The sequence below is a fragment of the Narcine bancroftii genome, chromosome 5 (assembly GCF_036971445.1).
Source record: "Narcine bancroftii isolate sNarBan1 chromosome 5, sNarBan1.hap1, whole genome shotgun sequence".
NCBI classification, from domain to species: Eukaryota; Metazoa; Chordata; class Chondrichthyes; order Torpediniformes; family Narcinidae; genus Narcine; species Narcine bancroftii.
Window position 1 is genome coordinate 250,071,997 of NC_091473.1, and position 14,166 is coordinate 250,086,162.

The 14,166-nt window shown below is 44.7% G+C and overlaps 1 protein-coding gene across 12 annotated transcripts in view; it reads right to left on the reverse strand.

Moving 5' to 3' along the window:
- LOC138765172 (transcription factor SOX-13-like) overlaps nucleotides 1–14,166 on the reverse strand; it is a 167,798-nt gene that overhangs the window by 24,428 nt on the left and 129,204 nt on the right. For 10 of the 12 annotated variants that reach the window (XM_069942055.1, XM_069942058.1, XM_069942060.1 and 7 more), the window contains 6 exons: nucleotides 9,400–9,502; nucleotides 7,799–7,885; nucleotides 4,889–5,061; nucleotides 3,462–3,530; nucleotides 2,689–2,794; nucleotides 172–248 (listed from right to left, as the gene is read on the reverse strand). In XM_069942055.1, the coding sequence (XP_069798156.1) occupies nucleotides 172–248; nucleotides 2,689–2,794; nucleotides 3,462–3,530; nucleotides 4,889–5,061; nucleotides 7,799–7,885; nucleotides 9,400–9,502 (615 nt within the window). The remainder of the gene's footprint in view (nucleotides 1–171; nucleotides 249–2,688; nucleotides 2,795–3,461; nucleotides 3,531–4,888; nucleotides 5,062–7,798; nucleotides 7,886–9,399; nucleotides 9,503–14,166) is intronic. The other 2 variants (XM_069942053.1, XM_069942052.1) reach the window with 2 other exon arrangements.

Below are 14,166 nucleotides of genomic sequence, written 5' to 3' on the forward strand. Positions count from 1 at the left end.
GGAAAAATTAGCTCAGTTTGCCGCATTTTAAACTGCAGCCAAATCAAGTTTGTGTCTCCTAAAATGAGACTAAAGCCATGTCATCAGGACCCTGTACAATGATGCAAAGGAGGCACAGTTGCTCAGTGTGATCCTGCTGCTGTCGTAGCAACAGTTAACTGCAAGACTCACCTGGGAATGGGCAGGGCTTGGGCCTGAAGTCCTCCTAGCTCCTGGAGGAGTGGGCAACAACTGGAGGCCATAGTCACCTGGGAGGGAGTAGCAGGCGATGGAGATGGAAGAAAGCAAGGAAAAAATTCTCCGGTTAATAAAATTCCAATAAAATTCAGAGCACGTGTCAGCTAGAGTCTGAGATCGTGAGAGGGTAAGTGAGAATAAAAATTAGATGACGTGGGTTAAGGGTGAAAGGGGGAAAAGTTTAAAAGGAACATGAGGGGGAACCTCCATGTAGAGAGTGGAAGGAGTGTGGAACAAACTGCCAGCTAAAGTAGAAATGTGGGCTCAATTTTGACACTTAACAACAATTTGGACAAGTACACAGATAGGAGGGGTATGGCGGCCTAAGGACTGGGTGCAGGTAAGTGGGACTAAGCAGAATAATTAGTTCAGCACAGACAAGTATCATCTCCATGGACAAGATACTGTAATCTTGGAACACGAACTTGGGAAAATAAAACTGAGCCATGGTGGGTACAGCATCCACTGAGTAGCTAAATTGGTAGAGTAGTAAACATGAAAATCTGAAGACGCCACGGTTGAAGTAAAAACGCAGTGCTGACAAAACTCAGCAGGTCAAACCATGTGCTTTATACAGCAAAGATAAAGGTGCATAACCAACATTTTGGGCTTGAGCCCTTCATCAGGTGTATCAAATTGGTAAGATAGGGGGTTTTAAATGTTTGGCTTGGTAGGAAGGATATAGGGATGAATGGGACAAAGTCTTCTTGCCTTTCATCCCAAATGTTTCAACTTCGGGCTCACAAATCACTCTACTCTCAGCAGAGAATGGGGTAGGTGTTGGTTTAGGCCTGGGTGGCCAACCTTTTAATTTTTAATTTAGACATACAGCATGGTAACAGGTCATTTTGGCCCACGAGCACGTACTGGGGTGTAGGTTAATTGAGCGACTCATGCGCCAAAATATTCTGTTGCCATGCTGAATATCTAAATTTAAAATAAAGATTGGCCACCCGTGGTTTGGACGTACATAGACATAAACACACAGCACGGTAACAGGCCATTTCGACCCATGAGCCTGCTCCGCCCAATTAACCTACAGCCCCAGTAAGTTTCAAATGGTGGGAGGAAACTGGAGCATCTGGAGGAAATCCTCGCAAACACAGGGAGAACGTCCAAACTCCTTACAGACAGCACTGGGTTTCAAATCCTGGTCCCGATTGCTGGCACTGTAACAGCTTTGGCCTAACCACTACACTCACCAGGCTGCACATCTAAGCAGATGCCCTTCAATCCTGAAGTTGTGCCCTCTTGTCCTAGACTCTCCCATCGTGGGAACCAACCTTTCTACATGTATTCTATCCATGCCGTTCAACTGTCAAAATGTTTTTATGAGATTACTCTCCCCCCGCACCCCCCCATCACTCTCCTAAATTCCAACGAGTACAGTCCAAGAGCCATCATACATTCCTCATATGATAACCCTTTCATTCCCGGAATCATCCTTGTGAACCTATTCTGAACCATCTCCAATGTCAGCACATTCTTTCTTAAATAAGGACCCAAACTGTTCATAATTCTCTAAGTAAGGTCTCACCAGTGCCTTATAAAACCTCAACATCTCATGCCCAGACTCTGAGCAATGACGACCCTTTCAGGTAGAGTTCCAGCACATCACCCCACCACACCCTGGGTTAAAGGAACTTCTCAACTCTGTCAATGCAAAAACATCTTTCCAATCCTCTCTAAGATGTTTACATCAGAACATAAGAAACAGGAGCAGGAGTTAGCCTTCTGGCCCATTGAGCCTGCTCCGCCAGTCAATAAGATCACAGCAAATTTGGCCGTGAACTCAGCTCCACCTAAATGCCTTTTCCCCATAACCTTAATTCCCCTCTTCATCAAGAATCCCTATATCAGTGTTAATGAAGTTCCTCTACTGCTTCATTGGACTGATATTTCCACAGATTCACTACTCACTGGGAGAAGCAATTCCCCCATCTCCGTTTGAAATCTTAAATAACAACTTCCCTGTTTCTCTCCCATCTATTCCTTTCATAATTTCATGTTTCTATAACATTTCCCCTTATCCTTTCAATGACTATATTACCATGCAAAATTCTCTCCTCGTAAGCTAGACTCCTTGTTTCTGTCATCCCAAAGCCAGTGACTCTTTACTCAGGTAAGAGCCCAGAAATGGACTGAGTGGTTTACTTCCCATTCCAAGGAATAAACCCTTAACCTAGTTAGCTCTCCCTCGAGTTAAAATGGTCCAGAAACAGCAACATCCATTGCAGCCTATCTGATCCCTTCACACTATTCCTGGATGGCCAGAACAGAGCAAAGTACAGCAGTTGGGATTGAACTGCAGCATTACCTAGTTCTAGTACAGACAGTAAGGACAGTTATTGATGAGGGAGGATTCTGCACATACAGTACCAGTGGAGATTTAGTGCTGGAGACAGGCTCCCCATTAGATCAAAGCTCCACATTGGATCTAGGGGTACATACCTGGCTTACATTGTATTGGAAGACCCAGCTGAGCATCATTGGTGCCAGGGAGAGGCTGAGGTCCATGTGGAAAGGCTGGGATCATCAGAAATGGTAGGTTAACCTGCTGAAAGACAAGTTTTAATAAACCAGAATTACATCATAGCTAATGCAGATCGTTGTGTAATAAAATTGCCCTGTAATTAACAGGGATAAAATACCATGTTAGATCACTACTGAAAATTCCCTGGGGCTGAAGCCCACATTCATCTTGGTGTGTGGCCCCAACATTAGATCACGATTAACCATGGCTTTGGTTCTCTGTGGTCTGATCCAGAATATTGCACAACGGAGTCTAACCCCCAGGAGGATAATGCACAGTTGTAATCCCATCTCTGGGGCGTGGGCAATGTGGAATACTTCTGTTTGTCCTTGATCATTTCTGATGCCAGTTCAAATGAACTCCTGACTTTTAGAGGTAAAACACAGAATTCTGTGGACACTGGGGTTGAAGTAAAAACACACAACGCTGGAGAGACTCAGCAGGTCAAACAGTGTCCTTTATATAGCAAAGAACTGACATTTCAGGTTTGAGCCCTACTTTGAGGTGGCAAAAAATTAGATTGTGTGGAGTAATAAAAACACAATGTTGGAGAAACGCATCAGGTCAAACAGTGTAAGATAAAGATCCATAACGGTATGGAAAAATGTAGGCAGGCGCTGGAGTATAAAGGGCACATGGAGTCCTGGGGAAGAGTGACCGAACACCCCAGTGTAATAGGTGGCTCTTTTACCTGGATCTGCTGCTGGAGGAGATTGATTTTGTGCTGCTGTTGGATGAGCTGCTGCTGTTGTCTGGCTATCTGCCAAAAGAGCAAAACAGGTGGTTTTCATTCCAACAGCTTAGTTCAGTTGGTCGAAGCACAAACACAGGCTGGATACTCAGGACAGCCAGCCTCTTCAAAACTCACTTTGACATCCAGTAGCTGTGAAGAGTAAACCACATCAATGGATTTTACGCAGGTCAGAACATGTATGGAATGTAGATTTAATTCCCGGAAGGACATCCATGAATCGGGCTCCATTTTCCCTTGGAGTAAAACCCGTCTCCTTGGCTCCCCCCCCCACCAAAAAAACGCAGGGGATCTGGGGCATATCAGGCAATGATAATACTAGAGGTTCATTGATAGAGGTTGAAGGTCCAGTATTATGATCATGGTTGATAGAGGTTGTTTTGCGAGCAGATCAATTAGATAACTCGTGCACAGTTCTAGAAGTGAGACACAATAAGTCCAAAGTTACAGAGAGATGAGTTGCTACGGAGCAAAGCAACATAATTTTATGATTTTGTGATTCACCCAGGAGTCTGATAGCAGCGGAAAAGAAGCTGTCCATGAATCTGGTGGTTCGTGATCCCACACTCATGAATCTTTCTGATGGGGGGGGAGGGGGGAGAAAAAAGTGTGGCCAGGGTGGGATGAATCTTTAAACATGTTGGCTTTTCCAAGGCAGCAAGAGTTATGGAGTTGAATAAGGGAGGGGATGTGTGTGATGGTCTAAGGCATGCTCACCACCCTTTGCAGATTTTTGTGGTTTTGAGCAGAGCAGTTCCCGTCCCCCTCAGTGATGTACCCGGGGTTTGAGATGGAGGGGCCATCTCCTTTCCTATTTTCTTATTTGCATTGGTTGGTGAAATTTTCAGTTTCAATCTTTTCATCTGCCTACTAAACCTTCAGCAGCACACGGAGCTCCCTCATTCCTGCCACCTGCTTTCCCCATCCCGAAAACCTTACACGTACACTGAAGGCATTAGGCCCTAGCTAACTAACCCCTCAGTCTTTGAGATGTGGGAGGAAACTGAGCACACAGAGAAAACCCACACAGTCATAGGGACAGCACCAGAGGTCAGGATTGAACCCAGGTCTCTGATCTCTACCAGTTGAGTTGCTGTACCTCCATATAAAAGCCCAGATCCCAGGAATGGGAAAATGCTGTAAAATGCAGCAGGTTGGGCAGCATCTGTGTGGAGAGATACAAAAGTCTAAGGTTCAGGATGAAGAGCACAAGGACCCCCTGCTTCGATTCCAACATTGGTCACATTCTTGGTGACCTCACTTTCCGATGTAAACACAGATGGGAGGGAATTGGAGGCATATGGGCCTAAACCAAAAGGGCATTTGGTTCGATGCAGAGAGGCTGGGCCTGTTGGCTTCCCACTTACCTGCTCTTGCTGTTGCCTGGCCAGCTCCATTTGCTGTTGCTGCTTCTCAAACAACATGGCCGCCATGTTCTTCTGCTCTGCATGTGCAGCCAGCAGCTGCTCGCGGAGGCTCGACAGCTGCTTTATCATTACCAGTAGCTGCAGCTCCTTCTCCGCCAGGCTCTCTGCTGTCCCTTACTCATGAGAAAACAAACACTGAATTAGTTACAGAAGGAACAAGAGCAAGAGTCGGCCATCTGGCCCATCAAGCCTGCTCCTCCAGTCAATGAGATCATGACTGTTCTGGCTGTGGACTCAGCTCCATTTACCTGTCTGACCCTCTTAACCCTTAATTCCCCTACTCTTCAAAACTCTGTCTTAACTACATGTAATGAGGCAGCATCTACTACTGCCCTAAGATCTAGTCTCACCTACCTGCGGAAACAATCTCTCTGCTCCTATCTTATTTATTGCTTTCATTATTCTATCTTTGGCTTGGCTTCGCGGACGAAGATTTATGGAGGGGGTAAAAAGTCCACGTCAGCTGCAGGCTCGTTTGTGGCTGACAAGTCCGATGCTGGACAGGCAGACACGATTGCAGCGGTTGCAGGGGAAAATTGGTGGGTTGGAGTTGGGTGTTGGGTTTTTCCTCCTCTGCCTTTTGTCAGTGAGGTAGGCTCTGCGGTCTTCTTCAAAGGAGGTTGCTGCCCACCAAACTGTGAGGCGCCAAGATGCACGGTTTGAGGCGATATCAGCCCACTGGCGGTGGTCAATGTGGCAGGCACCAAGAGATTTCTTTAGGCAGTCCTTGTACCTTTTCTTTGGTGCACCTCTGTCACGGTGGCCAGTGGAGAGCTCGCCATATAACACGATCTTGGGAAGGCGATGGTCCTCCATTCTGGAGACGTGACCCATCCAGCGCAGCTGGATCTTCAGCAGCGTGGACTCGATGCTGTCGACCTCTGCCATCTCGAGTACTTCGACGTTAGGGATGTAAGCGCTCCAATGGATGTTGAGGATGGAGCGGAGACAACGCTGGTGGAAGCGTTCTAGGAGCCGTAGGTGGTGCCGGTAGAGGACCCATGATTCGGAGCCGAACAGGAGTGTGGGTATGACAACGGCTCTGTATACGCTTATCTTTGTGAGGTTTTTCAGTTGGTTGTTTTTCCAGACTCTTTTGTGTAGTCTTCCAAAGGCGCTATTTGCCTTGGCGAGTCTGTTGTCTATCTCATTGTCGATCCTTGCATCTGATGAAATGGTGCAGCCGAGATAGGTAAACTGGTTGACCGTTTTGAGTTTTGTGTTTTGAGTTTTGTATACTTTTTGATAAAATCCACCTCCCCCCCAATCTTTCTAAACTCCATCTCTCCTCATAAGCCAAACACCCCCCCCCCCTCATTTTCGGAATCATTCTTGTGAACCTTCTCTGCTCCGCTTCCAAAACCAGTATCTGCTTCCAAATTAAGAAGACCAGAACTCCACGCAGTTCTCCAGATGCAGCCTCACCAGGACCTTGTACAGTTGCAGCAGAACCCCCCCCCCCCCCGCTCCTAAATTCAACCCCTCTAGCAATGACGGCCAACATCCCATTTGCCTTTGGGAATAAACCTGCGCTTTCAAGTCAACATTGCCCTGGACAATTTTTAAAAAAAACAATAACTTTATTCAACATTCCTGAACTTTTGCAATATGTTAAGATTGAGCAGGAAGGATTTTTGAAAGCTGAAAGAGGATCTTAAAGGAAGAGTGTAAAGTAACATGGGGCATAGGTAACTTAAATAGAGGTCTTTTCCCCCAGCATAGCCCAATCTATTTCAGGTGAGGGGGAAAGATTTAAAGGGGACCTGAGGGGTAACTTTTTCCACATGGAGGGTGATGGAACAAGCTGCTGGGGAAGTGCTAGAGGTGGGTATAACTGTAACAGTGAAAGGACATTCGGACAGGAACATGGAGAGAAAATATTTAGAGGGATATGGGCTAACTGCATACAAATGGAATTTGGTCAGCATGGACAAGTTGCTGTAAAACTCTGACCCCCCAACCCATGGACTATCTGTTGTTGTCTTTCTACTACAAACTGTATTTGGAATATTTCTGCCTTTTCTCATGAACTCTCGGAGATATCATGAGACCACTAAACACACAGAGATATCTGCCTATATGGTTCAGCCTGTAATTTGAGGTAAATGGCCCAGTTAAGTGGCTTTTAATGAGTCAAAGGGTCTGACTTCAAAAAGAGCTTATATCACAGTAATACTTACCCTTGCCTTACCATTAAAGCCTTCCAGCATCACCATGCCCCCACAGTTCAAACAGGCCATCCTAGTCCTGTCTGATATCTCTACATTTGGCTAAGTGACCATGGCTTCCAGTTTAGCTCGAGGTTGAAAGGTTTATAAATACAGGGACAATGGTTCTCCGAGGCCAAGCCAGACCTTAGTGAATCATTTTATCCTCTAACTTGTTCACGCTGCAATGATCCATTGCAGTGGAAAATGCCTGTGGATCTTTATTGACTTCACCAGCATCGAAGGAGATACCTCTGCACCTCAAAGGTAGCATTGGGCTCCCTATCAGAGAACGAAAACAGCCGCACCACCTCAACAGAGGGAAGAGGTGGTGGAAAGCAGCTGGATCACAACCTCAGAATCTGGATACTACAAGCATTAGGTTTCATACACAAACTCTGGACACCCTCTGCTTTGCCACAGAGACTTTACTCCGTAAAAGGACAGTAAACCTTTCAGAAATCACTGGATTTCCTGTGATCCTGATTTGTCTCACCAAGCAACGATCGACTCCCAACAGCAAGCCATTTCCAGCAGGCATCGCCTTAGATGCCCACAAGTGGGGCCATTGAGGACGAGGAGCCAGCAGTCATGAAGGTAAGATAGGAATCTGATTGCAAAGAGCAGATTGTCACAGCTGTACCTTTTATATCTTTGCTGTTCAACGAACACTTCTCTAGTAACTTGTCTTTCCAATCGCTGGACAGCAGCTTCTCGATATTTGGCATAACTGCAGGAGAAAGGAAGGGGAGGGAAGAAGAGGGAGGAGGGGAAGGGAGAGGTGAAAAGGGGAAGGGGAAGGGGGAGGGAGGGAGGAAGGAAGGGGAGGGGAAAGAAGGGGATGGGGAAGGTAAGAAGGAGAGGGGAAGAGGGTGGAGGGAAGAGACGGGTGAAGGAAGAGGGGAGAATGAAGAAGAGGGTAAAAGGGGAGAGAGGCAAAGTGGGGAAGATGGGTGGGAAAAGGGGTATTGAGGGATGGGGAGGAGGGGGAAAGGTGGAAGGAGGGGGAGGGGAAAGGATGGGAGATGGGAGGAAAAGGTAGGGAGGAATTGAGATGGAGGGAGACGGTGGGGGAGAGGGGAGTTGGGAAGAGGGGGAAGAAACCAATTAGAGGTGGTCCAGGGATTATTTTCCAGCACAGTGGTGCAGCTGGTAGAGCTACTATCTCACGCACCAGAGGCCCAGGTCCAATCCCAACACTAGAAACACTCTGAAGCACTCAACATCTTTTGTATAAATGGGATGAGGGTGGGGGAAGGTGTTGCAAATATGAAAAGGGACAACAGTTGTTTGGTGTCCAATTTCCAGCCTTTGTACAGAAATGTGCCAGGCTAAATCCTGCTGATGGGTAGTGGGGGTTAGAAGGTAGAGAACCTCAAGTGTTTTCTTAATAGTAGCCCTGGAAATGTCCGGAACCACTGGACCACTATTCTACCTGTCAGTCAAGAGAAATTGAACACAGAACACTGAATACCACAGCACAGAACAGGCCCTTCAGCCCATGATGTTGTGCTGTCCAATGTACACAAACTCCACAACTATCTAATCCTTCCCTCCCTCACACCCATAAGCCTCGATTTTTCTTACAAATGAAATGGCTCCAGGTCAACCTTTTCTTTCCATGGTCCCACCTTATTCTTTGAACAAGTGGCCTGTGGCAGCAAGTGACTCATGTCAGTCAGAAAGGGGCTACCTTTGGTCTTTACTGGACAGAGGGAGACATCAAGATGCGTGCGTGCGTGTGATGTGTGTGTGTGTGAGTGTGTGTGTGTGTGTGTGCACGCATGTGTGTTTGTGTGTAGATAATTTATTGTAATTGTGTGTGTGTGTGTTTATGTGAGGTGCAGGGGTGCATGGACTGAGGACAACAAAGCAAAAGAACAAGAGGAACAAAAGTTTTGATGGAGTCTGTTGAATCGATTGGTGTATTAAGCAACCTGTTAGTGTTAATTAGTGTTCCCAAGGAGTTATCATGGAAGGAACTGAGCCACAAGGGAGCAGGGAGGACCCGATGCCAGCCATATTGTTTGCCACTGCTCAGTCACACTGGAGCACTGGGTGTAGATCTTTGTCTCAGATGGAACCTGTTCCATGAAGGAACAGAACACCTAAGGTGCCAGCAGAGGATGGAGTAAATTCTGTAACCGTGAAGCCCAGCGGACGAACACATTGCTGTCACAAGTCAAATTGGTCCTTTGTGCTTCTGCAGCACAGTTCTGGATCCTTGCTTGTGGTTCTACTCACCCCCTGATAAATTCTTGGTGAAATCCATCCTCTCCAGGTTGCTTAATGCAAGAGTGAATGTGTTGTGGTCCTGGTGCCCATCATTTCTCGGGGAAGATGAAGCCTGGGATTGCAAATGAGAACCATTCAGTTAGTTCCCAGTCACCATAGAATCGAATAGCTCAAAACACATTCCAGAAACAATCATGCCCAATTTATAGACTAAATAGTGTTGTCTGCAAAGAGGGCACACTCTACACAAAATGGAAATGAACCCGATACATGGGATGTCCACAGGTCAGTCACATGCATCAGCCAAAACCAGTCAGCCCAGTAATGGCAGCTTTACTCCGGGAAACAGCTATCAGATGAGCCCGGAATATTTCAAGCATAGTTGTACAATTTATCCTTGAAACAATTTAGAAACAATGGCAAGACAGGAGGAGAAAGAAGTGTGGCAGGAGGAAAAGGAGAGTGGGGGGAAAGAAAAGGAAGGGAACAAATAAAAATGGTGGGGGGGAGAGGGGGAGTTTAGAGGGCAGTATCCACCATTGATACCTGACTTGTTTATCTTCCCTTCTCAGGTCTGCTACCTGATTACATAAGAACATTAGAAATAGGTCATTTGGCCCATCAAGTCTGCTCTGCTATTCAACAAGATCATGGCTGATCTGATGATAGACTTATCTCCACTTTTCCCCCATATCCCTTAATTCCCTTTCCATGTAAAATTCTATCCAACCTTGTCTGAAATACATTTACTGAGGTCACCTCCACTTCTTCAACGGGCAGTGAATTCCACAGATTCACCACCCTCTGGGAAAAGCAGTTCCTCCTATTTTCCGTCGTAAATCTATCGTGAATCTTGAGGCTATGTCTCTGAGTTCTAGTCTCCCTGACCAATAGAAACAATTTAGTTACTTCCATCTTACCTCTGCCTTTCCTAATTATATCTTTCTATAAGATCCCCTCTCAATCTTCTAAATCCCATTGACTCCTCATTGCCCAAACCCCTCATCGAATCAACCTGGTGAATCTCCTCTGCACCATTCCAATGCCAGTACATTCTTCCTCAAGTAAAGAGACCAGAATTGTACGTGGCACTCCAGATGCAGCATCTCTGTGGCTCCACCTTTCTGTGGTTTGCTTGCCCACATTTTGAACTGCAGAGGCTTTTCATGCTTAAACTAAGCAGTGGGCAAAACAATTCATGCTACTCAATAATATGTACTGAAGAAAGTAGAAGGCAGGTGGGAAAAGGGAATTAGGTAAGTAAAGTTATACAAGACATTGGTGACATCATATTTGAGTATTGCATGCAGTTTTGATCACCTAACTGCAGGAAAGGTATCAATAAGATAGAAAGAGTGCAGAGAAGATTTAATAGGATGTTGCCCAGACATCAGGAACCTGAGTTACAGGGAAAGGTTAAATTTGTTAGGACTTTATTCCCTGGAGCGTAGAAGAAATGAGGGTAGATTTGAGAGAGGTATTTAAAAATATGAGGAGGACAGACAGAGTAAATATAGGTCAGCTTTTTCCACTGAGGGGAGGTGAGATACAAACCAGAGGACTTGCGTTAAAAATGAAAGGGAAAAAGTTATGGGGGAACTTCTTCACACAGAGAGTGGTGGGAGTGTGGAACAACCTGCCAGTTGACGTGGTGAACGTGGGCTCAATTTTAACATTTAAGAGGAATTTGGACAGGTACATGGATGGGAGGGGTATGGAGGGCTATGGACTTGGTCAGCACAACATTGAGGGCTGTAGTGTTCTATGAATGTATTGATCAACGAGGATTATCACTTCCTCCTTACCACACTTGAAGCTTCCCTATCACTGTAAACAACTGGTGCATTCCCACTCCAGTTGATGTGGCAACACAGCCTGAGGCCTAATGGGATAACAGGCGGGGATACACACAAGAGACAACACCTTGCTTACTTACTTTTGGGAGGCTCTTCTACACTGGTGGTGTAATCCAGGCTATGGCCTGCAGCCTTGAGGCACCAATTCTTATTGAGGCCTCAATTACTGAGGAGGAGGAATGAAAGAAGAAGATTGCAGTAAGAAGGAAAAAAATTATGAAGAGAAAAAAAAGTTAAAACACCAGGAGGATGGAAGAAGAAAAGTGAAATTAATGAAGAAAAAAAACTTTGCTTCAAGCAACAAAAATTTTCCATTGATATTATACCAAAATCTTAAAAATAACCAAAAAAAAAGCAGGTTCTGAAAATCCAAAACAAAAATAGAAAATGCAGAAAATACTCAGCTGGTCAGTAAGCATCTGTGGAGAGGGGAAACTGATAACCTTTACTCTGAGCTGGGAAAAGTTGGGAATCAAATAAGTTACAGATGAAGAGGGGGTTAGAGGAAGAATGGGAGGTGAGGAGTAAACAATGTGGTGGAGACAAGGACAGAGTAAGAGATACAAGTGGTCATGGTGCTGACTGACAGTGGGCATGAGGGAGACACGAGATACGGCAGGCGCCAGAATCTGGAGCCAAAACGCAAACTGCTGGATGAACTGAACAGATCGAACAGCCTCTGTGGAGGCAAAGGGATTGTGGATGTTTTGGGCTGAGACCTGCCTTAGGCTTGGCCTTTTGAGCTCCCCAGGGGTGCACTTCAGAACAACACTGTGGCACAGTTAGCCTAGCAGTTAGCACAATGCCATTCCAGCGCTAGCGACCTGGGTTCAAATCTGGCACTGTCTGTAAGGAGTTTGTACATTCTCCCCATGATCTGCGTGGAGTTTTCTCCGGGTGCTCCATTTTACTCACACCTTCCAAAACATATGGTGGTTGGCGGATTATTTGGTTGTAATTAGGCAGGCACAGATTTCATGGGCCAGAAGAGCCTTTTACTGCACTGTATCATCAAAAAGCTGGTGAAAGGAGAGGGCAAAGCAATTCCATTCGTGTTTCAGTCTTGCATCCCCTAACTGACCCCTTTTCTATCCATACCTTTACAATCCTTTTGAACAGTGCCACCTGTCATTAAACCTTGCCTGCCCCCACCCTATCCTAGACCCTTGTTTTGATCCCTTTCCCCTTGTTGCTGCATCTTGAATCTTGTTTCATTACTAAACTTTCCCCATTTTGATGAAAGATGATTGAATTGAAACTTCACTTCCCTCTCTGGTGAATGCTGAGGACCAGCTGAGTACTTCCAGTATCAATTCAATTGAAATCAATGTTACTTGTCAAATCCTCCTCCTGACCACAGATAAAAAATAGTTGACTAAAAAAATTTTTTTAAATTAAGGCAGGAAAAGCTTCAACCATTTACAAGTTTTTCTTATGATGGGAGCAAAATAACCAGGGCAGTGATCATTGATTCTGGATTCATGAGATAAAATTTTCTGCTTATAGCTTCAGCAGACTGCTTCATGCATTGAAAACATAATGCCCCAAATATTTTAAGAAGAATAGCAAATTCTTGCAATGTGCAAGGAAATTTATCTTAGCAGAAGGGTCTGAAAATTCACTCATGCAACAAGAGCAGATAATACTGAGATTAAACTTCTCAACACAGAGAGAAGGTTAAGGGGAGATTTATAGGGGCTCTTCACAATGATCAGGGGTGCTGATGGGTCTTGTTGCTCTTAGTGAAGCAGGTGCCAACATCCCTACTGCTATGGGGTGGGCAGGAACAGTGATGATGTCCATTGAGACCGACAGAGCTGAATTTCTGCACAGGCTGTCCCTGCGTTATAAATGGCCGGCATTTGTACACTCAAACATATGATCGGGCTCCTGAAATATAATTAAGTTCAACATGTGTATGAGTGGCAGAACTAGTTTCCTCTCTCTACTTTTAGAGATTTTATTTCTCACTGGTCTTCTGTGCTGTGGAGATGTGGTTCGTCTTGAGCGATCTTTGAGTATTTCAGTCTTGGGGACACAAATGGCTTCTGGTTGTCTGTACTATTACCAGGGATGGCCTCTGTACTTGTAAGGCCAACAGACCCAACAATATCGAACCTATTGCTTCAGCAGTTACTGGAGGCTCATTAACTTTGAAGGAAGGAATTGGACAGATGCTTCAAAATTACAATATTTTTGATGGGCTGTGGACAAAGAGGAGAAGGGGTGTGACCAAGAAGGTGGCTTTTCTGTGAGTCAGAACAGAGCAATTGGCTAAATAATGTATCTCCTCACTGTGATAGATGCAACAATGGAGATGGTTCACTAATTCATATGTTTTGGACATTCATATGATGTATTTCATAATTTTTCTGTAATTTTTAAAGTTAAAGGCTAATCCTTTAACTATCTTGTTTGATATTGTTGGAGAGAGTGGTATAACTTTAATGGCATCTGATTTGCATGTATTGGCGTTTATTTCTCACGGTTCGGCGTGCAGTATTACTCAGATAGAAGGACGTTACTCACGCTCAATGGCTACGTGACATTATGTCATGTTTACATTTAGAAAAGATTCAATGCTCAATATCCAATTTGAATTTAAATTTTCAATTACTTTCAAAATCTTTAATTTGGTATTAATCCACAGGTGTTGACTAATAAGGTAATTTATTATCTGTTAAGGATTTTTTTGCCCCTCTCTTTGCCAAGCAGTTTCATTTTTGGTAGTGGGATTAGATTTTAATTTTATAATAATGAATTACTATAATGTAATTGGTTTAAGAATGTGCGGTACCTTGGATGAAATGGTATGATCTAAGTACAAAGCAATATTTTTTGACTTTTAATATGTATTCTTGTGTACTCTCTATTTTTCAATGTGGAATTTCAATTTCAATAAATATATAGAACAAGTAAA